The 23,907-nt window shown below is 47.8% G+C and overlaps 1 protein-coding gene across 4 annotated transcripts in view; it reads left to right on the top strand.

The window, feature by feature from the left end:
- The window catches only part of LOC142586075 (GTPase-activating Rap/Ran-GAP domain-like protein 3), a 567,772-nt gene that overhangs the window by 425,521 nt on the left and 118,344 nt on the right, over window positions 1–23,907 (top strand). For all 4 annotated transcript variants that reach the window (XM_075697347.1, XM_075697339.1, XM_075697344.1 and 1 more), the window contains exon 3: window positions 16,389–16,469. In XM_075697347.1, the coding sequence (XP_075553462.1) occupies window positions 16,389–16,469 (81 nt within the window). The remainder of the gene's footprint in view (window positions 1–16,388; window positions 16,470–23,907) is intronic.

Below are 23,907 nucleotides of genomic sequence, written 5' to 3'. Positions count from 1 at the left end.
ATCCGCCCGATCGGGCCCGACTCCTTTCCTGTAAATCATTTTATCTCTGTCTGGTTTAAAATACATACAAAGTGGCGGTGCATGAATGATAAAGGTGACAGCGCTATGTTCAAGTGTTGGAGCGATTTAACTCAGAATACAATTGCAAAGCACGCTTCCTAAATATGCTGCGGATATTTAACTCATGTCCTTTGTTCGAAATACGAATTTATTGTGCTGAAAGCCTGCTGTGTGTAGCATGGAAAGTGTCGTGCTAAATATTCGAGGGCAGGCAGCGACGTCATTCTGTGGCCGCTAGGCTTGGTGTAGCGTGTTTCAGAGAGTGACGCCGGATGTGGCAGTCAACCTTGTCTGCCATTCGACTGCCCCTGCGGCATTCTACTCGGACGAGGCAGTAGCCATTAGTAACTTGACCCAGATTGCACCTGCAGATCTCTATAGCGTTAGCAAATAGGCAGTGAAAAGTTTGTAACTCTTACTGAGCGATAGTAATTGCGGCACTTACTTTTTGCATGCAGTTGTAAAATATTAACTTTTTTTTAAAGAGTGTGCAATCGGGAGCAAGGGTCTAGATGCCATAGCAGCAGCAAAAAAACTTTTTTTTTTGGCACAGCCGCGCAGCGTGGGATCGATTCCAAACATGCATGCCTCAGCTGACAAGAAACAAAATTGTACGTGGCATATGTGGTTTCGGATATCTTGCGTTTGACTGTACATCGAAAAAAGACGAGTGAGCGCGCTCAATATTCTCGAACTTTTCGGTGACGCGCAGATGTCACAGTCTATGTGCTTTGGCAGCCTACGAAGTAAGTGTACCGGCTCGTGCTACAAAATCTCACTGTGCCTGCTCCCTGTGCCTGTGCCCTCCTAGGCTCCGGGGAGAGGCCGATATTTTCACTCATGGCAATGCACCTCAATCTGCTACGTTTCTATATTGTGTAAAGTCATGAGGCCAAAGCAAATTATTTGCGAGTGTATGTTTTTAACATGCTAGTTTTTACAAAACACGTTGCTGCGGGCTTTCTCCAACCTCTGTGGCTCTCCACATACGCTAATGACATAGTAGGCAGCGAAAGCGAGAGACTATCATCAGCCGTCATGCCATCATGGTTAACCTTTTCGCACGACACGGGGGCAAAGATATGCTTCAAATTTCCTGCGTTGTTACACGGAAACGCCAGGTGTGCACACACGTGCCGACAGCGAAGCAGAGCCTCGCGCACACGATGAAGCAATAACGCAGGTGCGCCTGCCCAGCACTTCGACGAAGTCTGAATGTTCGCTCGGTCGGGCTCTGATGGGCGCGACGAGGTTTGGCAACTACCGCGATTTTCAGACGAAACCACGCGGTAGCTAAGAGGATACGAGAAAGGCATACGACGAGTTGCAACTTCTCGGTACGGGTGAAGTAGCCGTCGGTAAAACGCTCAATTAGTGACATCGTTGCTTTCAAGGCGACAAAATCACAAAATGTTCATTAGGTCAAAAGACAACTTCTGGAGGCGAAACTCGACTTACAATCTCTTGTAAGTGAACGCACACACATACACAAGAATTCATTTTGCGAGACTCCTGACGCCACGCGGTGTTTTTCGCCGTCGCATACGAACTTGTTTACAAGGGCTGGATATCATATTGAAAAAAAGAAAATTCGTCTTCGTCGTTGCGTCACGAAAATAAGCACACATAACTGGCTGGCGAATTCGTATAAATTCCCTAAGTTGGACAGTGGTGGGCTTGCTGCTGCATTCTTAAGTTCTCGCCAACTGTTGATGTGGAGCACACCGCGAGAGCCTTATCTGTATACGCGTAAACACGTGCAGGGCTTACGCGTCTCGCACGTTGAAAGACCCAAGTTACTTGTTGCCGGCGCTATGGGAGAACAGAAATATTTTTTTCTACGGTGCAGTGGGTGTCTAATTAAGCTTTATTTACATTTTTGTGTTTTTTGCTGTGTCCCGCAGAAAAATGCGCGCTAGTGACTCATTAACTATGTAAACACATAGGAGAAGGCTGCTTTCCGCAGACCGTTCAAAAAAGCGAATACTCATTAACAACGCTACCTCTGTATAGTAACGATACATACCGCTTGCTCGTTTGTGAGTGAAGTGAACGGTCTTCCATGTAAATAAGTGAATAAAGCCAGGGTATCAATTTGAAGCCCGAGGCGATGCCATTTCGGTGCACGCGATAACGCCAGCCTTTACAATATCAATTGCGTCGCTTTCTGCATCATGCTTGCAGTTTGCTTTTTAGGGCGCCTTCGTTCAGTCGGACAGGGCATGCGGCCTCTCCAAGAGGCCATTCGAAGGCAGTGACCCGCTTCTTGCAAGATTACAATAGGTCTTTGTAATAATAATAATGATAATGTTTATTTACCGTCAATAGAAGAAATGATGATGGAGGGAGTGGGAATAAACGGGACAATCCGCTTGACGGAGTTCCCACTCCCATTAAAACAGGCAGCATCCGTGGGGCAGACAGTGCAGAAACACTTGGGTGCACATATCTAATAATGCTGGCCCTGCAGTTCAACCTACGAAGAAAAAGAAAGATAGTACAGACGGCATTTGTTGATGCTGGCAATGAAGTTGCCTCCGAGTTGGTGGAGAGGGCCAAAGGCTCCACCTAGGTGACCGCCAGGAGTTCGTGGGTTCTGGCGGCATCCTCGGTCCGCTGGATGGCCCGTAGTTGATCCTCGAGGGCGGGGCCTCCCAGCGCGGCGTCCCAGCGCGTGCGAAGGCTGTTCCTAGAGGCCGGGTTCTCGTTATCGTTTATTATTGTGGATTAACATTTGTTGCATTTGTCCGTTTGATATATATCCGGATATATGATGTACGAGAGGGCACGGTCCGGATACGTCCTAGCTTGTAACTGCCGCCTTGCGACAGACTGCATCTTTGCCAGTTTTGGATGAGGTCGCGGGAATATGCCCCTCTGTAACGTATAGTGTTTTGTGATGTCATTATATGTGGTCACTCTGTCCTCCGACTCCCACTGATCTACTGCATCATCACGTCCGGAGGGTGCCGGGGCGTCACTTGCGACCGCGGCTCGGTCCGTAAGTCCGCGAGCCGCGTCGTGTGCCGGCTTGTTGTTGCCGTCCTCCGCGAGGGCATGAGCGGGTCTCCATGTCATGTATATCTTCCTTTTGCAATCTTGACCTCCTGCAAGAAGAATGCGTAGTGCCTCCGGGGATATTCAGCCGTTGGCAAAGTTTCTTACTGCCGTCTGATAGTCGCTGACTATCACGGTTGCGTTAGTCTGAGCTACTGCGAGCGTTATGGCTACTTCTTCCGCTGTCTCGTTACTTGTGGTACGTATCGTCGCGCACGTCTTACACTGTTTCTCGCTATTGATTACGGCTGCCGTAAACCCTCGTCTGCGACTGTATCGAGCAGCGTCTACGAAGACTGCGTCCTTGTCGCTGCCGAATTTCTTCTGTATCTGCTTCGCTCAGTTCTCTCGTCTGTCCTTATTGTGTTCTGGGTGCATGTTCTTTGGTAGGGGGGTATTACCATTGCTTCCTTCGTCTCTCTCGAGATGTCCGCCTTGACACCGTGCTATGTGTGGCAACCTATGCTTAGTCTCTCTACGATGTGTCTGGCTGCTCTAGTCTCAGAATCTTAGTCTGCTCTAGTCTTAGTCATATTGTGCCGTACATTGCGCTTCAATGAGCTCGTCTATCGTGTTGTGTAGGCCTAATTGTAGGAACTTGTCCGTGCTGGTGCTGATCGGTAGCCCTATGACTAGTTTGTATATTTTCCGAATGAGGCATTCTAGGTTGATCATTTCCGCGACCTGTCATTTCAAGCACGGCGCTACGTATACTATACTACTTATGACGAAGGCCTGTATTAAACTGATGAGGTTTTCCTGTCTCATACCGTTGTGTTTGTTTACTATCCTTTTGATTAGCCTCATTATTTGCGCTACAGTTCCCTCCAGTCTTCTGAGGGTTTCTCCGTTGTTGCCCTTGTGTTCGATGAGGAGCTCCAATACCCTGATCCTGTCGGCGGTCTTTAACTGTACCTCCTCTCTATAAGGGAGATCGTCCCTATAGTTGCCTGGTTTGCGACCTCTGCGAGTCGGTCTGTACAGCAACAACTCCGATTTCTCTGCCGATCAGGTTAGCCCTGTCCCCTCTAGATATCGTTCGACTGTTTCGACCGCTGTTTGAAGCGTTTGTTCCATTTGCCCGTCACTTCCGTTTCTCCCCCATAGGGTGATATCGTCTTCGTATAAGGCATGATTGAGTCCCTTGATTTCTTGTAGCTTGGCTGGCAGCCCGATTAGCGCCAGATTGAATAGCGTTGGTGATAATACCGAGCCCTGTGGCGTACCTGCGCTGCCTATCTCGATCTCCTCCGAAACTAGGTCCACTATCGTGTTCTTTGCCTTTCTGCCCGTTAGGAAATTGCGTACGTAATTGTATACGTCAATTTTCCCAGTCCTAGCTCTTCTACTCTATCTAGTATCGTTGCATGTGTTACGTTATCGAAGGCCTTTTTAGTTCCAACACGAGAATTGTCTTTGTCGACCTGCCCGAATCTTCTATGACCTGATGTTTTAGTTGTATCGGAGCGTCCTGCGCTGAGAGGTTTCTCGTGAATGCTATCATCGTGGGTGGGAGCGTGTCCCAGTCCTCGAGGTAGGTGGTTAGCCTCGCTAGGACCACGTGCTCCATGAGTTTCCCCACGCAAGAAGTAAGAGATATGGGTCTAAAGTTCTCAATCTGCAGCAGTCACTTGCCCGGTTTAGGTATTAACACGACTTGTTCCGTCTTCCATTGCTGTGTAATCTTCCCTGCCTCCCAGCATTCGTTAATGTATTAAGTTAACTTAGTTATAGACTCATCGTCCAAGTTCCTTAGCGTTCCGTTCGTTGTCCCGTCTAGTCCGTATTCGTATTTAGCTTCTGTACTGCCCTGACCTCTGACTCGCCGATTTCGTTGTCTACTTCGTCATTTGCCTGCCCTGTGTAGTCAGGGTGTATGACGGGCTTCGCTTGCGAGATGTATATTTTCTCGATTTCCTTGAGGAAGTCCTGCTCTGTACCTCGGTACGCTTGTATTATGCGATTTATAGTTTGCCTATGTGCCTACTTGGTCCCGTCCTGGTCCAACAAATATCGAAGGATGTTCCACGTTTTTGCCGTTCCTATCTGACTGTCCATGTCGTTGCATTTTCCCTCCCACTGTTGTCTGCATAGCTGCTGGGCGTACTCTTCTATGTCCCTGTTCAATTAGGCTATCCTTCTACGAAGCGTCCGGTTGTGTTTTCGCGTTTTCCATCTCCGTTGCAACCCTGTCTTAGCTTCCCGCATGACTAGAAGCTTATTGTCCCCGTTCTCTAACTGCGCCTCCGGCGAGACCGTTTTCGTAGCTGCCGCCACATCTCCCATTATTTTTTCGGTCCATTCATTCCTCAATACCATGTCTCGTGCGTTGGCGTCCTCCCTTATTTTCCTGAATTCGTCCCAGTAGAGAATTTTAAGTTGCCTACCTTTTGTCTTGCGCGGTCGTGCTCTTACCGTTATTTCTAGTACATTGTGATCGCTCCCAAAGTCGTGTTGCGTATTTGTCCACAGCGTGCCCCCTATGTTCTTGGTGAATGTTAAATCTGGCGTAGTATCCGCGCAAACGCTGGTACCTATTCTCGTGGTAACCGACGGGTCAGTCATGAGGGTCAGGCCTTCCTGTTGCGCGACTAGCCAAATGTTCCTGCCTTTTGAGTTTCGATTTTGTAGCCCTATGCCACGTGTTGGGCGTTAAAAAGGCCTCCGATCACTACCGCTCAGTTATCCGCCATGGCTAGGGTTTTTCTAAAGAGCGTTCGAAATTTATGGTGTCTGCATTTTGGACTACTGTAAATATTTAATACAAAGAGACTGTCCTTCGTTTCCCGCGTCGGTATGAGTTCTAGGAGAATGTGATCGATTGACTTAACCTCCGTGTCGTGTTGCACGACCGTTTGGTTTCGCTTTACCAACGTCGTTAGCGCCTTCGTCTCCCCTTTGGCACTACCAAAGGTTTTGTATTTCGACACTTTTGCCAGCCCGTGCGTTTCCTGCATCATTATAATATCCGGGTCTTCTTTGTCTTTAAGGTGTTGGTGCAGAATGTATCGTTTTCGATCGTATCCTCTACAATTCCATTGCCAAATCGTGTGCCTATTTTGTCTGTCCATGGTGGCGTTACAGGTTTTCCAATCGCTCGGCAGGTACCGGGGGCCTAGTGTACGGCTTGATGGCCGTCTTAACCGGTCGTTGGCACATCCTTCTCTCTTCACAACGCGCCCACCTGCCTCGTGCTCATACTCTTTTCTCGTTATATCCTCTCCTTGCACGCTCACCGCTGCCATCTTGCAGCGCTAACCCGAAAAGAAGCGACCTTGTGAGGCTCATGCCACCAGCTTCGTTGGGTCAGGCTGAGCGACCGTATCGGCGTGGCGTTATATAAAAGTGGTCGATGTGCCGAAAATAAATGGTCCACGTACTTGAGAATGATATCAGGGTGGTCCGTGGAACTTACACTTCTCGATAAAAAGACGCCGGTGAATTCTTCCAATGTACGCCGAGAATAATTATCTGCGGAGCCGACGCGACACGCGTCCGTACTTTGCGTCCTTCTTATTATTATTCCTGCCAAGAAAGAGAAGACAAAAATTTCGCATTTAATATGAAGGGTAAGTGGTAACGCAGCATTCACCGTCCGTAGTTAGGGCCTGTAGTTAGTACAGCCCAGTGAGTTTGGTGACGGTGCGTATACGGGGATTGGAATAAGCTTAACGACGCAAGACGAGAGAAAGCTCTCTTGGCGCTTCTTTAACTCGTGTTTGCACCTACGCAGTAGCCTGTAGTGGTATAAGCTAAATATATTATCAATATCAAACTGAACGAAACGCTCCCTTGTGTTCAGAAGCGTAGACTGTTGGGCCAGTTGGTGCATCGTGTAGCATCGTTGAGCGGAAAAACGGGCGGGAAGAAACGGAATGGACAGGACAGACGCTCACTTACAACTGAAGTTTAATGAAAGGTTTTCCAGGGAGCGGAGGGCCGCACATGCGTAGTCAGAAGGCAGATACAAAGCTCATGCATAATCACATACAAAAATTTGTAAGATATGCTACCCTCCAAGGGGATACCTAATTTCGTTATCCGTCAAGGCAACTGACGGGAGACTGACACACGTGGCAGATTGTGCGTATATCTGGCCAGCCTCAGTAATTTCTCTCTCCAGTCTGTCATTAGATTTGTTTAAAATGGTTACATTTCGAAATAGCACAGTGCGACCGCAATCTTCGATGTGTGCAGGTACCTCCGCTGCGGCGAAGCTTACTTTGCCCATACGGGTCGATGTATAAACGACCGACCCAGGGAGCACTTGGCATCTTTAAAGGCTGTTGCGGGTGGTGTGCACCTACCTGCACACATCTTTGATGTGTGCAGGTAGCGCTTGACTGATATAAAAGTTTTGCAGAGACCATAACAGGTATATCTTTAGGAGTAAAAACGATAGCTTTAGGCTTCGATACATTGACGGAAGGCAAGCTTGCAGCAGACCATTTGTCTAGTTTTTGCAGCAAATTATTCGCTTGAGCTAATACGTCATTATAGGTCTCACTGGAAATAAATAAACTTGTGTTGTCGACGTATAATATAAATCGGGCGACTGTATAGATGCTTACGGAGTCATTAAGGTAGATATTAAAAAGCAGTAGTCCGAGGATAATGCCTTGAGGCACACCGCAGACGACAAATAACGCGCAGATATGTTCCTTAGCTGCACGTGCATGTTTTGCGCCTGTTGCACTGCGATCAATTTGTCTAGTGAACGTGCAGAGAACGTGTCCGGAGCACCGCCCACGGCGGCGCCGTTAATCGTGCCTGCAGCGGCTGAGTGCTCTTGGCACGGGCCCTTGACATGGCTTGCCCCGCTGCTTTACACGCCAAACAATGACCGCGCGGACGGAGAATAGTTGTGAAAGAGAGGGGGAAGAAATTCAGTACAATAACCAAAGTAAGGGCAGAGCAAACGAACACGCTTGTCGGCTTGACCTCTGCTTAAGGAAACGCGACCCAGATTGCCTCTGGGCGCCCCCTTGTTGGCGTCTTGAAGCTCTCCCTACTCGTCGCTGGGTCAACAGAGTTGTGAGGTGAACTTTCAGCAGGCGGCCGAAAAGCCCTGGCAACGATGCCAGAAGGGCTTCGACCGTGGACGATCAATTGTTCTGGCTGAACAATGGACCGCAAAACGTCCGCACCACGCTCTTTCCGGCCACGTCTCGCGTCTGTTGCGGCGGCAGTCATTATGGCCCGAGTCGGTCCTCTTTTATGCTCGCCCGCACGCTATTCGGCTGCAACGGCAGTTGCGGACGCGCCCGGGTCGCCCCAGCGATTCACCCCGAACAAATGGAGCTCGTGTCCTATTACTGCTCATTTCAAATGGCGCAAAAGGGCTACGTGGCGTCGCTATGAGGCCCTCGCCTTGACCTCCTGCGACGCGTCACATTGTCACTCACCAGGATCGGCTGCAGAATTTCCGCTCGCGAAGGCTGACGCAGCAGACATTCTTGTCAGGAACGCGTCAGTTATTTAATATGCAGAAACGGCAATTAATGACTGATTACTTAGGGGCGAAGCATTCGCGAAATGAATTTTCGAGCAGAGGACCCGCTGAACTTGGCGATATTAAACTCACGATTACTATGCGTACAGCGCACGGCCAACTTTGCGTACGAGTAAAACAGAACGCCCAAAAGCAAAGTGAAACCAAAAATTTTGTCTGCTACAGCTCAATCAGCGATTCCACGAAGGAACATGGCGGCACTGTAGAAGCGGCCACTTATTTCTGCAATTAAAAAGAAAGAACGCAACGTAACGCAATGTTCCTGCATATTTCTCACATTCATGCAAATAATTGCACATTGCGCATCGTAGTCGCCATAGAAGGTAACACGTCCGAATCATGCGGCTTGTTCAAATTGGTTCAAACGACTTTCACGCGTATAATTAAGGTTCTTATTTTTATTAATTATATTCATTGCGCCAATTTCAGTTCTCTGGAACTCTTGGAATTATTATGTATTCGTTTAGGCAGCGGGAAATTAATGTTTTTTTTTATGTTATACTGGATCTGACGAAATCCTTTTTGGTGGTGCTTGACCACAACTTAAAAACCCTTATTGACTGCAATAGCGGTTGCGTGTACATAGGGATGGGATCAATTACGTGAATACTGCTGTACGGCGCAAGGATTCGCCCAAGAGGCGGCATCTTAGCGTATCTCAGTGTCTTAGTATTTTGGGCCTGATGTTTATTCATCAGTCGCGAGCGCCCGATTCGTTCCGGCTGTGCGCAACCGGCCTAGTATAAAAGCTCGAAAGAGGGTTATTAGCCGAGTGCAAAGTTTTGAGGGGCCCAAAGGATTTTGAAAACAGTATAAACGGTTGCCTCGAACATCATATATAGGAAGCAGGCAAACAAGGTCCCTCATATGCTCGCCGCTTGCTTTTCCTGGCCAAAAGCAGGCAACGCAGGCACGGCAAACATGACAACAAGCGCCGCGCAAGACGGAAATTTCCAAGACAAACACGCGCCATAAGCCGAATGTCGCCTTGCTCTTCTTCTTACGTTCACTTCATTTTCTTTCTTTCAGTCGTTTCCTTTGAAACTACGGCAGAACAAGCCAAGCCCACCAGCGTGGCTAGGGCTTATTTATTCCGCCGCAGCGCGAACGTGAATACCGCGGATAGCTTATTCTCTCTCTCCTTTTGCCAGACGGAGCCTGTAGCTGAAAAGTCGGGCTTGTCAAAGAAGGAATTTCTCATAAGTTCGCGTGCACGAAATGAAGCGTGTTGCAGACGCGCTCTTTGTCCGTTCCTATAAAGGCCCAAATCTGGAGAGAGATCCTTTGAAAATAAGTTGAGAAACATCGATGCCACGAAAAATCTTTAGGTCGCCGCAAGATCACCCCGCCTTCCGTGGGCTGCGATTAGTTGCCATTTTTTTTTTAAAGCTTCCTTCTGCATTGGTTAACCTGATGAATTCCGTATTTATCGTTTGGTTCGGTGGGTATAACCATGGTTTTGCACCTTACGGTCGAATAATAAGTGTACATCGGAACCCTTTGGCAGCCGTTGAATTGTGTTGGGCGACAGTGAACGATGGGATTGCGTAAATCTTTCAAATAAGATAAGTTCGGAGCGCCTGTTTCGGCAACAAACTAACCGCGGGTGGCGCTTCTGAGACCGTGGTTTCTGCAACGGAGCAGCGGAAGTCTTCGGAGCTGCTTTACGACGACTTTCTTCTCCACATGTCCGCACGAGACGGCTTCTTACTGTTAGCTTGTTGTCTAGATACAGAATTCCTCTCACTGCTAACGTTTTATTTTGAATTTCGCGTTACAATCTGTGCAAACTTGTTTTGACAGATAGACCATCCACACCGAAGAGGAGGATGGCCAGGGCCCGAATACACAAAGCTTTTCGTTCGCAATTGGTCTTTGCCATTGGCCGGCTACCTTCTTTAATACTATGTACAGCATTACGATAAGTAAAGATATGCTCTTGCGAATAATCTTAGCGTGAGAGATTTTCGTGGGTACCGGTCCAGGACCCGTATTCACAACAAGTTCTTGCGCTATAATTTTTAGTAAAAACCAATTCCAGCCAATCCTGATGTTGTGCATAATATTACAGAATGCAGCCAGTCAATGGCAAAGATCACTTACGAAAGAACAGCTTTGCGAATTCAACTCCAGATTTTCCTGGTTTACTGGCGCAAATGGTCTGGGTCCGAATTCACAAAGCGTTTCGTTAGTAAGTGCTCTTTCCCATTGGCTGACCGCCTTCGCTAACAATATGTGCAGAAATCAGGATTGGCTGAATATTTTTCTTCCGAATATTTCTAGCGTACGAGCTTTTTGTTAATTCCGCCCCTAGGCCAGTATTCACGAAGCTCTTCTTTCGTAAGTGCTCGCTGCCGTTGGTAATCCGCCCTCGCTAATGACACGTCCAGCGTCAGGATTCCCTAGAATTTTTGTTTACTTACGAACAATTCTAGTGCAAATACAGGCCCTGAGTTTTCTACGTTGGGTTCCCTACAAAGTGCATAAACAATGGCATGTGCGAGAGTTAGGACGTCTGCACCATGCCGCACTGGTCGAACGTGCGTCATGTCACACTCCCGACGTATGCTCGGTCTCTCATTCCCCTTTTCGCTTGCTCTTCCGCCCACGCCCTAAGTTTATGAAGAGAAGCTCAGGCCAGCAAGACTCGGGAGAACATTCTCGCGGCTAAGTACAAAGAAGCACGAAGAGTGATGGAAGCACATTTACGCTGTCTGACTTAGGTCGAGCTATTCCGTGTTCATTCAATAGCGAAGCGGATGCTGGGTCCCTCACCTTGCCCATCGAGACGGCGCGAGTTCCTGTACTTCTAGTTTTTTATACATCCACTCAATAGGCTTGCCCACCTTTATTATATGTAATCCACACACTTCCTCTTATCAAGAATGTTAATATTTTTTTGCAGTAGTTGTTAAGGTGCAAGATTACCTGCCTTCATCAACTAGGGTTCTTACTCCGCCAATAAAATCACAAGGCCGGCACCTTTTTCACTTTGTTGCTTTTCTATGCGTGTGCTCACCTTCTTCCAGCGCCTTTCTTTCCCGTCGTACCATTATCTGCAGCGTAGCATGTATACTGGCAAAGCACTCTGGTTTTCAATAAACAGCGTTCTGCCTCTACTGTCGGATGGTTGACTGAAAAAGCAGTTAGTCAAAGATATGATATTCAAAGCACACAACTGGCCGCTCATGCCGGTATAGCGACAGGCGTGGAAGCCTTGGCTATGATTGTCTATGCCCAACACGAGTATGCTCGAGAGTGAGGAAGAATTTCGCGCCGCAGACCTACTCTCAGTGAAAAAAATAGACCGCATATTCCTTTTGGCTTCGGCAGCTGTATGCCAGAGACTTCACAAGGTTGTTTGAGTCTTATGTAAAAGTAACGCAGATCTTCCTGCGACGAACGTGGGAAATAAAAAATGAAGTAACATTCAAATGCTGCGTGTACGAACGCCAGCATCTTGGTAATGCCCGACCATGCCAGTGACATAACTTGCGCAACAAACAACAGGTCTCTCCATATCATATCACCTAATCGGCGGCAGCGCCTTATCAATTGTAGCGTGTTTTACACCCACGAATCCGATTACAAGACATATTGTCAAAACAATGACTCAATGACTTTCGTCATTAGATTAAGTGGAAAGTATATTTCTAGATGACAACGTAGAGGAAGCCTTAAGTCGATATACCTATACGGACGAAGGGAAGGGTGAAACCTTGAGTGCGGAAGTAGGCAAGCAGGACATACGCGCTCCTTGATGTCCATGGCCCCCAATATTGTCAGTGCACTGTAATCGCGGTCGCATCTAAACTAAGCATCGTAGCTTGGTTTGCTTTACAGGCAAGTATATAGCACCTATTCCCCTGTTTCATAGCTTCTGCAGAAAGCCTTTAGAATTGTTATTATCGTGACTTGTGATAAAGGCACTACTTGCGGGATCCCGCAAATGAAAATAGGGGTAAGAGGTGGGCAAAAATTACGCCATCGTGAGGCTGCTGCTCGGCAAAGGAAGCTGAGTTGTCAACGCCCAAGGCTTACCGCACCGCGCACGCCACCCTTGTAACCGCAGCTTCCCGACCTGAGGTGCTGCCCGAAATATCCCCCTCTTCAGGCATCGCAACGCTCTCGAGGCGCCGGTGCGGAGGCCTGTTCGCCGGCCGGCCTATCTAGTGGCAGGTGTTAGCATCTCGCAATATGGAAAGAATTCATCGCCCAACGGGCGCGGTCATCGACGCGTTCCGACGCTGCATGGCGGAAACCCGCCGAGGAAAAATGGCCGCTCGTGTCAGCTCGAAATGAATTTTTTTTTCTCTTCCTTTCTGACCCGCGCGCGGCCCAAAACCGCAAGCCCTCCCTCCTCGCCTCGCGGCTTTCTTTTCCCTCGCGCAGCGCTTTCTTCCGTTGTCGCCGCTTATCGGCGCCTGCTGCTCAGTGAAGCGCCCGCCCCCCCGGCTTGGTTTGTCGCCATCATATCGTCGCTCCATACTCTCCAGGCGTCCTTCCTTCGCTTTTGTCGCTTCGATTTAGGCAGGAATGCGGGCATGCGCGCCCGTGAATTCGCCTCTATCGACTCTGGCCACCTCGTCTGAGGGACCTCACTTCGCTTGCGCTTAGTTGTCAGCCATCCCGGGAGAAATCACGACTCGATATCCTAGTGGTGCGTGCGCGCTTTCACCTTCCTTAGAAGAGAGCCTAGAACGCCTCCGTCTTGCTAACGTGGGACGGGCAAATGAATAGCTTCTTCGCCGTGCCAGACGGTTTGAACACGCTGGAGAATTGGAAGGCATCCCTCTACCTGTCCTGTCGACGTGTCTTTTTCTTTTCTTCCCTTGTCGACCGTCATCGGCTTTATCTCAAGAACACAGAGACTTGACTATGTGTGGTTCATTCTCGTTTGACAACGATCGAAACAGCAGTTGTTCGTCGCAGCCGTTTTTTACTTCCCTCTCCACTTTGCTCTTCGCTATCACTTTTCCAACTTTCCGTAGCGCAGCCGCGAGGTTGGAAGTGAGAAGGGGATCCTTTGAAGACTTATTTTGTCCGCCTTTGTCCCGCTTTCATCAGTCAGTGGCGTAAATTCTATTCTTTGCCTGTGTTCTGCGTTCTTAGCTACTCGCGCTGCGAAAGAATGGGTGTTCACATGCTCGTTCCGTCGAGTGTGATTGTGCACCTACATGCTTAGTTTTCCTATAGTTGAAAGTGTTGCGCGGAAAAACTCATTACGAGACACTGCTTGCGATTGATCAACGACATCAAGAACAAAGCAAGAAAATCCTCAGCGTGTCTTCATCTTTGTCTTTTTACTTCTTTAAATAAGCGCATCTTCGTATAGTCTAGAAAGAAATGTATGAGTTCTTTTTGTTCTAAATAATTTCTTGATTTTTCCTTGAGATGCTCTTAAACATAATGGCGCACTCAGCGCATGCGAATATGCATCCTCATGGACTCTCTGCCCCCGCCCCTAAACTAAGTTCGACATACGTGAGCAAACATTCTTTCGTTGTTTCACAGGAACGGAGCTGCCGAAAATTTTTACTTCTACTAGGATAGCTCTTGCTAAAAAGGTAAAAATAATGTTATCCCTGGTTAGCGTAAGACCACCTATGCATAACCTTTTCGATTCTTCCCGCATGTTCTTTACTTGGTTGAATTTAGTGTTCAGTAATTATCTGTAATTTTGGAAAGGGTGAATCTATTTTTAAGCCAAGCTTAGCATACCGATTAACAACTAAGCATCAAAACCTACAACGCTTGGTATTCTAAATTAATTTGGTCAAGCTGGCTAATGGCAAGTATCCGATGGTGCCAGAAAGTGACCTGCATTTAATTTGCATTTAATCGTCATGCCATCGTAAGGCTATCTGCAATATTGAGTGAATTATTGCAAGACTGGTGACATGAGGAACGGTCCTTCCTGTCGCCGATTAAACAGTAACATTGTCGGCAGTAGGAAGGATGTCGCAAAAGACTGAGAGTTCGAACTCATTCTGTGCCAGTGGTGGCAACTCAGGGAAATTTATGTACGTCTAACGCGTGAGCGTCTAGGGCCCCGTGTCGCTGAAAATCGGGTGTCGGCGTCGTATCCGGTGTTCGCGTCCTGTGAGTGAAAAATGCCGGATATATATTTAGGTATATCGATATGCCACGCCTTGCTATACGACGTGCGCTATATGCGGGTTATATTGCCACACCTTTCTATCTCTCAAGTTGCTCATACCTTGTCTTACATCCTTGACAAAGGTATTCCTCGGAATTTTGAGAATGACAGCCCGCAAACAAATGTCATGAAATAAAACACCGACAGCGCATGCCTTTTATGTGAAATCTTCTCATACTCAAATATTAAAAGTACGAAACAATAACAGAAACCTAAAAATGAAGTAAATTTTTATTTTGGCCTGGCTGTGCACCAAGGGCGGGATTGGCCTACGCAAGAGGCCTTCGTGCATAGCGTTCGCCTCGAGCGTTTCCCGGTAAACGTTACGGCTACATAAGCTGCAGTGTGGAGTAATCGCGTGAAGTAGTCAGGGTTCTTTAAATGCTATCGTGTTCCGCTCTTAAAGGCGAAGCATAAGCGCCCTCCAAATTTTAAGGATTTTAGGCTTCCTTCAGGGGAAAAGGAACATTTGACAAAAGCTTGGGAATCTTTTGCGCTATGGCATGGGGTAAAAAAAGAAAGCTCGGACATCTTAGAAACCACTGTTGCGACGCCTTGATGGCCGATACGCGGAAATACTAACGTGATGGCGTGTTCTGATTTCAGTAACCGCAAATTCCGTTCGCATTAGCATGCCAAGTATGATATGATCGTACCGTAGCGCAGTGACCGCAACTCGCCAAGTATAAGCGACAAGGTGTGGGTTTACTGGGCTCGTTAACGAAGCACTGCTACTGCGCTATTGCCGCTCGTTGTTCTAGCTTTGCTGTCGATTTCTGTGCACTTTGAGAGAGAGAGAGAAATAACTTTTATTTATATATGTGCACTTTGAATGAAATATTTATCTCTAACCGGCTAAACAAATGCGTGCGGCAACACCACACCAAGCAGCACGTACAAGCGGATGCGAGCTCAACCACGCGGGCGTGGCCCGGAGGAGTGGTTACGTGCAGAAAAAAAAGATGGCCGCGTATACTGCGTGCTCCACTGCAAATGACGTGTAAGCGCATAATCGTGGTGGTGTTACGTCAGTAGGCGCGGCACGCAACAACAATTTATTCCACATCTTTCACATGGACGTCATTAAGTGGCGCACTGTTTTGACATTCACATTCTGTAAGATAGGTCTGCAGCGTCCATTTCCCTTACAACTCTAATAAGGTTCCGTGTCAATCTACGCACTTTCTTGCTGTCCAAGCTTGTTCTGCGTGTAGAGCAAAGTACAAACGCTCTGACATGTTCTGTGAAAATATCTTCAAGCAAGAGGCTGTGTTGTTAGCGTGCCTGCTTTCACTCCAACATTATTTCAGTTTGAGTGCTGCGACCTAAATTATTTAAATATTTTAAAACAAGCTTAGACATAAACTTTAGCTATATTATTTGCAGTATATTTGCATAACAAAGAAAAGTATATGCTAACAGAAAACATATTGAGAAACTGAACAGCGTCCTGCGATTTTCTAGGACAATCTAGGAAACTTTTTTTTTTTTTTAGTTGCAGGAATATTGCATCGGAGGTTGGCAGAACTGCCCCGTGCGCATAAAAGCTGCATGTGCGCACAGACACAACTCTCAATGTTCGCGCTTTCTGCTTTACAGTTGGCATCGTGCGATGGCGACTCGGAACACATCGTTCGTCGATTTCGAGTCGAGACTGGAGAGCGATCCGATAAGGAAGAGGTACGTATCGACATCCTTCCGTTCACTTCTCGGGGAAGAGTGGGCACGCTGTTGCGTATGCTGTTGCATGTTATTAAGCTGAAACTTAAAGGTCGCATTCTCCGTCTTCAGAAGCGCCTAGGCAATAAAAATGAAACGCTAACAACTCAGTATGTGCCGTGATTGTAATGGTAACTTAGTTGGAGATTCTGGAGGACCAGCGTTTAGACGAAGTACACAGAAAAGAGCATGCGTGCTTCTTATAAGCGCTGTCCCACCAGAATCTCAGCTATGCCACACCAACGGGCCAAAGGTTCTACCTTGTTGAATGCAATGGTGAACGTGTTTGATAACTCTCAGAGCCGCCGTGTTTTCGTAACTCTGTGTATGGACTGAGTATGGATGGACCATTCCTCTATGTGGCTGCTTATAATGATGGGGACATGATCGAAATCATGTTGTCTTCTGTCGAGCCGTTTTTCCGAATCTCCTTCCTTCGCTCGTCAAGAATGTGGCGTTGTGCAATGCAAAAAAGTTTTATATCGCAGTTTGCCTTGTCTCACATAGGAATCTCGAGGGCCCCTTTCTTCTTCTCATCTTTCAGTGCCCGTTCCCCCTTCCCCAGTTCGTGGTCGCCAACCGACTCAGCCTGCTTAACGTCTCTGCATTTTCTTCATCACTTTTCTCACTCTCCCTCTCTTCAAACACACCTTCCTTATGAGATAACTTGAGTCAATACATTTTTCTTATGCGAAAGCATCGAATGGCCCATTGAGCGAAAAAGCCGGCGTCTGTAGCCTCTGTCAGCGAAACGACGCCTAAATCCTATTGGCTCCGACGCCACGTCACGAGCGTGCCTCGATGGAGGAAAGCAGGCGATAGGGTACGCCTGCGTTGCTAGCGCGCCAGGTGTTGCGTGAGGGGAGAGGGCATGCTTGAGGAGAGGGCACCTTCGCTCTCGCAAGCCGGCGCGCGGTCCCCTACTCTCTCTCTCACCCCCCACTGACTTAGCTGCTGCGCGCACCTGCCGGCTTTGGTGGCCGCTGCTGCTTCCTCGGTCTCTCGTCGCGCAGGGCGTCGGTGGCATGCGGCGTTGGCACCGCAGGCTGCTGCTGCTTGCTGACTCGGGCAGCACGTACTGCTATGGTACATATATAGCGGTACGTGTACGACTCGAAGGACCGCTCAACGGCGCTCCGTTAGACATTAATGCTTTCGCATTCACAATTCATAAGTGCTTAGGTGTCCTCAGATTTTTTTGCCTTTGTTTTACCAAATATAAGTGTTTCTCGAGAATGTCGTGAACAGTTCCTTTTACTCTGCCTTAACCAGTCGCTGAAGCGGCGCAAAGCTGTATGAGAAACAGAGCTTCCTGTGTGTAGTTCCTTGAAGCTGTTTCTGGAATGATTAAAAGCTTGCTTTATGCGCTTCTGCTTTTTTCCCGTTTCTTTATATATGTCTGTCAGAGTGCTTTTTAAGCGATGTACAATGTTGGTGTATACAAAAAAAGAGAAAACAAAGACAAGTAAGTTAGATGGAGAAAAAGTTTTAAAGCCCATTCTTGTTCACATTTAATCATGCAGGTAGAGGGTTCGACTGTGCATATCGCGCGCGTCTCCAACAAATTCTTGTGAGCCATGAGCCGCCAAAGCTATTACTGATCAACAAATTCGCGAAATTGTCATTTCTCGCTAACGTACGTTATTATGTTATGTGAGGGGTTTTCAAACGCTGCCTTGGAGTGCCGCCAAAAACATGGCTCATTAGTCCTGGACTGAGGACCAATCCACAGGCGCTCTGCAGAACCCCATCTCTGGCGCAAATAAAGCGTATTATCTCTCTCACTCTCTCCCTAGCCTGCTGCACCCAATGTACGAATTCAATCGCGCCTCTCGCCACACGGTAAACAATGGAGACGGGTCATATGTGGTTCAGCTTCCGAGATAGCAATCTCGGAAGCGTGACCCCTCGCCGTTCTTTTTCATGTGGCGACGCCCTCTAATGACTTTGCCCGGTTGCCTCAAAAGGAAACGGAAAGGAATCGCGCAAAATATGTCAGTGGCAACTTTCAAAGTAATCTAGAAGCATTTGCTTTTACAGCCGTAGCCTTGTATAAAAAACGAAATCTTTAATTAAAGAAAAGGAAAGAGCAGGTTTTACGTGCCAAAACCACGGTTTGAAATCAGGCATGCCGTAGTGGGGGACTCCGGAATAATTTTTTACACCTACGGTTTCTGTACGTGCACCTACATCTAAGTACCCACGAGCGTTTTTGCATTTCGCCCCTATTGAAATGAAGTCGCTGCGTTCGGGATCGAACCTGCGACCTCGAGTTCAGCAGCGCAACGCCGTAGCCAATGGGCTACCGTGGCGGGTCCATATAGTTAGCCTACGTAGGAGTAGCACCGCGATGCTGCTTCCCGATCTTTTCCCGCAGTAGTGCACTTACGCCACAAACCCCATGAGCTGGTTTTTCTTTCTTTTTGCTTTTTCACGTAGAATGCGTTATATTACCGAAACAAAATTTGTCACGACTTCAAGGGTGCATTTGACGTAGCCTCCTATTACATTGTGCCACATGTGTGTCAGCTAAGACGTCGACGAGTGCAACCAACAAATGTGCAAGCACGGCGAGTCTGTACGCATTCGTCACAAGCAGTTATCGTGCGAACCTGCACAGGGGCCCTGTAACGTAAAATATCACAGTCTGTATTTATTTTAATCTCTTGACGTCAAATTTACGTAACCGCCGACGTAAGCATACGGCGGTGACCCGCGGCGTTGTTTGAACCGCCCAATCAAGTGGTCTCCTCGTGTATAGGACGCCACTTTAGTTTGATTCCAAAGCGAATATCGTTGCCTATTTTGACAGGTTTGTCTTATGTAATCGGCTGAGAAGAGGCGAGGAGCACGTAGAAGTGGAGAGGATTTCGGTGAGGCTGATGTAGTCCAGTTAAAATATATAACCGGATGAGGAGTGTGGTGCCGGCGTCTGGGATTGTCCCGCTTCCCCTTGCTTAGCTTGCGGTGGCTGGTCGAAAATAGCAGCGGCATGCAAGGGCAGGGTAAAAACGACACTAAGGCGGATCCTCAGCGAAGAAAAGTTGACAGAGCGATGTTGCATACGTGACGAAAGAGCTCGACAACGTTCAAGTGCGTCGTACTAATTTTTAATTATGAGCAAATAAATCCGTTCTCCCCGGCAGCTTCGAGTAGTGCCAGATCGAACGGCGGCCAGCGATGTTCTATTCCTTTCGGAACGGGGCAGTCTCCGGCAATTTCGAAAAAAAGTTAAGTTTTGGTCGGCATATCAATGCATCCTGAATGACTACACGACACTTTCACGCGGTGAGTTTTCGTGGTTTTGGGACGTCGCGCGCATTAAGGCGAGGTGGGCGCAGCCCGAAAACTTTTGACCAATAGCGGAGGGCTAATGGCGAAAAAGGGCTGCAAGCGGAAATATTTTTATTTTGTTCGGCCTAGTCATGCATATTCAGTGCGCACACGTCATACCAGATAGGTAGTTTTGGCCTTTTTCTTGACATCGCGTCACATACAGGCGAAGTAGAGAGGTGATTGCGTAAATGTAATAAAAACAGTTTAGAGAAGCTTCACATTATAGCGCCCCGTAAATACAAAACGGTGGTACACTATCAATGTTCATTTGAGTATTCGTAAAAGCAAACTCCAAGTTTTACCGACAGTTTCAGAAAAAAGAAATTCAGGAACCTGCGTGTAATGTGTGCTCCCGTCTCTGATTTCGATAAGACATTAGCAAGCTGCCTGAAAAAGGGGAAAAAAACAAACAAACATGTTAGCTTGACTGTGCTACTACATTCATTCGCAACACAAGCGAAGAAAGCTCTGCATTTTTTTTTCTCGCAGAATATATGTTCAGCAACCTTTATTTACTTTAACGACAGCTTTTTTTTAACGCTTAAGCATGCTGTAGAGCTTAAACTCGACGGTACAAGTTCAAGAGCAAGCTCTATCCGCCAGCGCTAAATTTAACGCTGTCCCCCTCGTAGTGGCGGGAGTTTGTTTGATGGCAGCGACCTGGCTGCTTTTCCGCGTCCTTTAGTGTGTCGCGCGGCGGCAGAAATAGACGGGATTTGAAAAGGGGGGACCTTTCTACATCAGAGTGCGGCACTAGGCCCTTAAGGCTCGTGTCAGTACACAACAGCGCGCAACCGTTGTATGCGTGCGATTCTTCCGTAGGTACAGCGATTCTTCTAGTACACTACCACAACTCCTATCATAGAAGCTGCAAAACTGTAGTGTTAATAACAGCGCTTTCAATGCATTTATAGCGACTGTAGCACCGGTACGGGCACGCAGTGGCTGAAGGGCGTTCCTCCCGACTGTCGGTGACAGCCGTAAATAAAACTAGCTCGACGTGCTTCAAACCTTCAAAATGAGGCTTAATGCTTATCTGCTCAGGGCCTTTAAAGAGCGTCAGGCATAGTACATGAAATTTCCCGAAAGCTTTGCAGCGCACATAGGGCGCGTGGGTTGACGAGCCGAATTCAGGAAAGTGGAAGTAACATTGGGACGTGGGCTTCAGGGGACTGCAATTCGGTCATAGCCGGAAAATTTTTAAAAAAGGGGGTGGGGCGCATTGACTAACTTGAGAAATGACCACAAATCAGGGCTCAAAGTAGGCAATGTATTTGTTTTGAATCCAGTAATCGTATACAACACGGACAACACAACCATGACGCACGCACTGGTATTGCGTGGTATTTACCAAGCATTCACGCTGAATATAGGCAACAAAAGCCATCATGTTATTTGCCATATTTCCTACACTTAACGCACATTTATTCTTTTGAAATGTTTGTTGCGCTTGTTGTTTATATTTGGTAATATTTTGTTGCACACCTATCGTGTCTCCGCGCTGACCAGGCAAATCAGCTGGTGCGGCGGACGTGTGCAGTTTTGGAAAGACATGCGGTACCTTTTCAATAGGGCTGTTTACAGATATGCCCTCTAAATTATTGCGCTTTGATGCAACCACTGTGCACGATTTTGTTTCTATATGGATTTCGCTCACTAACATTCTTGCCATATTTATTGCCGGTAACTATTGTGTGATTCTTTGCTTTGTGAGCGGATTGTATGGACTTTGGTTTTCGTTATTTACGTGAAATAAATGCTACCTGCAAAGTCAGACTTTCTCTGTAGAGGGCGCAGGCCTCAAGTCAAATCTGCGTACACTGCTCGTCTGCTCCGCTCTACAGGCTTGCGATGGTCAATAAACTTTTAGTTAATTTGATTTGATGTAAGTCATGCTGCATTGCGCACACAACTTTACTCATACCTGCTAAAGAACGGCCACGCAGCACGCGTATACAGACGATGATTAAGACTACGCGTGGCTTGAATGCGTCGAGCAGCCTTTATTGCACAACAGTGCTCAAGTGTGGAGTGATTTGAATGTGTCAAGGTTTAAGTATTTAGTAAACTTGGGGTATCTTAACTCTCTTTGGACCTCTCGATATTATGAATAGGTCGAGGAAAGCGCTTATGAAGCGGTGAAGACTATCATCGGGCAAGTTTTCAGCTTATCAGTCCAACTTGACAGAAAAAAATAAGCCAATACTACACCTCTGCAGAAGGACGTCTTAAAGTGAGAGATAAAAAAAAAAACAGCCACTATTTCTTAGATGCAGGCGTAAGGTCTCACTTAGATTATTCTTCGGCGTAAATCGTAGTATCTTTACACTCATAAAGCAATGTCCAAATCACATACCGTATTTACTCGCATATAACCCGCACCAAAAATTGAAAAAATGTGTTTAAAAAGTGGGGGTGCGGGTAATACGCGAATATTCCGGAGAAGGGGGGCTCGGCGGGTCGGCTTCACGGCAACGCGCGGCCTGCCGTGCAGAGTCCGCATCCCCATCGACATCAACGTGTGTTGCAGTGCATATTAATATTGCACCAACCTTTTGACCACCGAAGGCCAGTATGGACTGAAAGAAGACCACGTGGAAGCGGAGACCATGGAGCATATCGTTTTGCGGTGCAGAACACTTCGTCCGGACATTGCCGAAGACGCGGCGATAGATATAGAGGGTGCCCTGGGATTTGCAGGGGAGGACGGACGTGTGGATGAGAGAAGGGTAGTGGTGACAAAGAGTAGGTTGGAAGATTGGTGCAAAAGGGGCTAGGGACGAGTGAGTCTATAAAAGAGGGACAAATTACAGTTCACAATACGAACAAAATTACGGGGGAAAAAAAAGGGGGGAATCCTAGGCTAGGGGGCGCAAGCCACCACCGTTACAAAGGGCTAAGCCACTATGATCCATCCATCCAGCCAACAAGAGGCCAACGCAGGTCACAGCCAGATCCACATCCATAGTCTGTTTAGTCCCACGCCAGCCACGCGTTTCGCATGCTTTGCATACGCTTTGTTCAGACGTTGATGGGCCTTGAGTAAGGTGCCGTTTCTTGTACGCCCAGTTTGCACAGTTCGCCAGCCTTGTCTAGGCATCATGAGTGTGTCTCGGCGGCAATCATTCACGGCGAAGGAGAAACTCAGGATCGTCGCCGCTGCTGAACAAATCGGCAACAGAGCTGCTGCGAGAAAGAACGATGTCGACGAATCTTGCATTCGCGACTGGCGGAAGAAAAAAGACTCTCTCGAAGCTGCGAACAAGGACAGGCGAGCGTTTCGCGGCCCGAAGACTGGCGCGTACCCTCACCTCGAGACGCAGCTTGCAAAATTCATCGAGGAGCAGAGGAGTCGTGGCCACGCTGTGTCTACAGAGATGGCGCAGATGCAAGCCCTGAAGCTGGCCCGGGAAATGCACATTCCACGCGAGTTTCATGCGAGCCGCGGATGGCTGCAGCGCTTTATGGCCAGGCATGGATTTTCGATGCGGCGGCGAACTACCATGTGCCAGCGGCTTCCCGACGCTTACGAGGAGAAGCTGCTCAACTTTCAACGTTACGTCATCGGACTGAGGAAAGAGCGCAACTACTTGCTATCTCAGCTGGGAAATGCTGACCAAACGCCAGTATATTTCGAGATGCCTATGGACACGACCCTGGAAAAAAAGGGCGCAAAATCTGTTAGTGTGCTGACTGGCGGCAACACCAAGCTGCGCTGCACAGTGATGTTGTGTGCTTTGGCCGACGGCACCAAACTGCGCCCGTATGTAATATTCAAGCGCAAGACTCTACCGAGTACACCACTTCCCCCAGGAATTGTTGTGCGAGTGGAAGATAACTCGTGGATGAACAGTGACCTCGTCATTGACTGGATTCAAGCAATCTGGGAAAAAAGACCAGGTGCCTTGTTGGCACGCCGTTCGATGCTGGTGCTGGATTCGTTCCGAGGCCACTGCACTGACGCGGTGAAAGCTCGCCTCGCTGACAACGGCACAGACCTTGTCGTAATACCTGGCGGCATGACTTCCATGCTCCAACCACTCGACGTGTGCATCAATAAGCC

Source organism: Dermacentor variabilis, chromosome 1, assembly GCF_050947875.1.
Source record: "Dermacentor variabilis isolate Ectoservices chromosome 1, ASM5094787v1, whole genome shotgun sequence".
NCBI classification, from domain to species: domain Eukaryota; kingdom Metazoa; phylum Arthropoda; class Arachnida; order Ixodida; family Ixodidae; genus Dermacentor; species Dermacentor variabilis.
The sequence above is the reverse complement of the archived record's forward strand: the minus strand, read 5'-3'. Positions and strand labels throughout refer to the sequence as shown.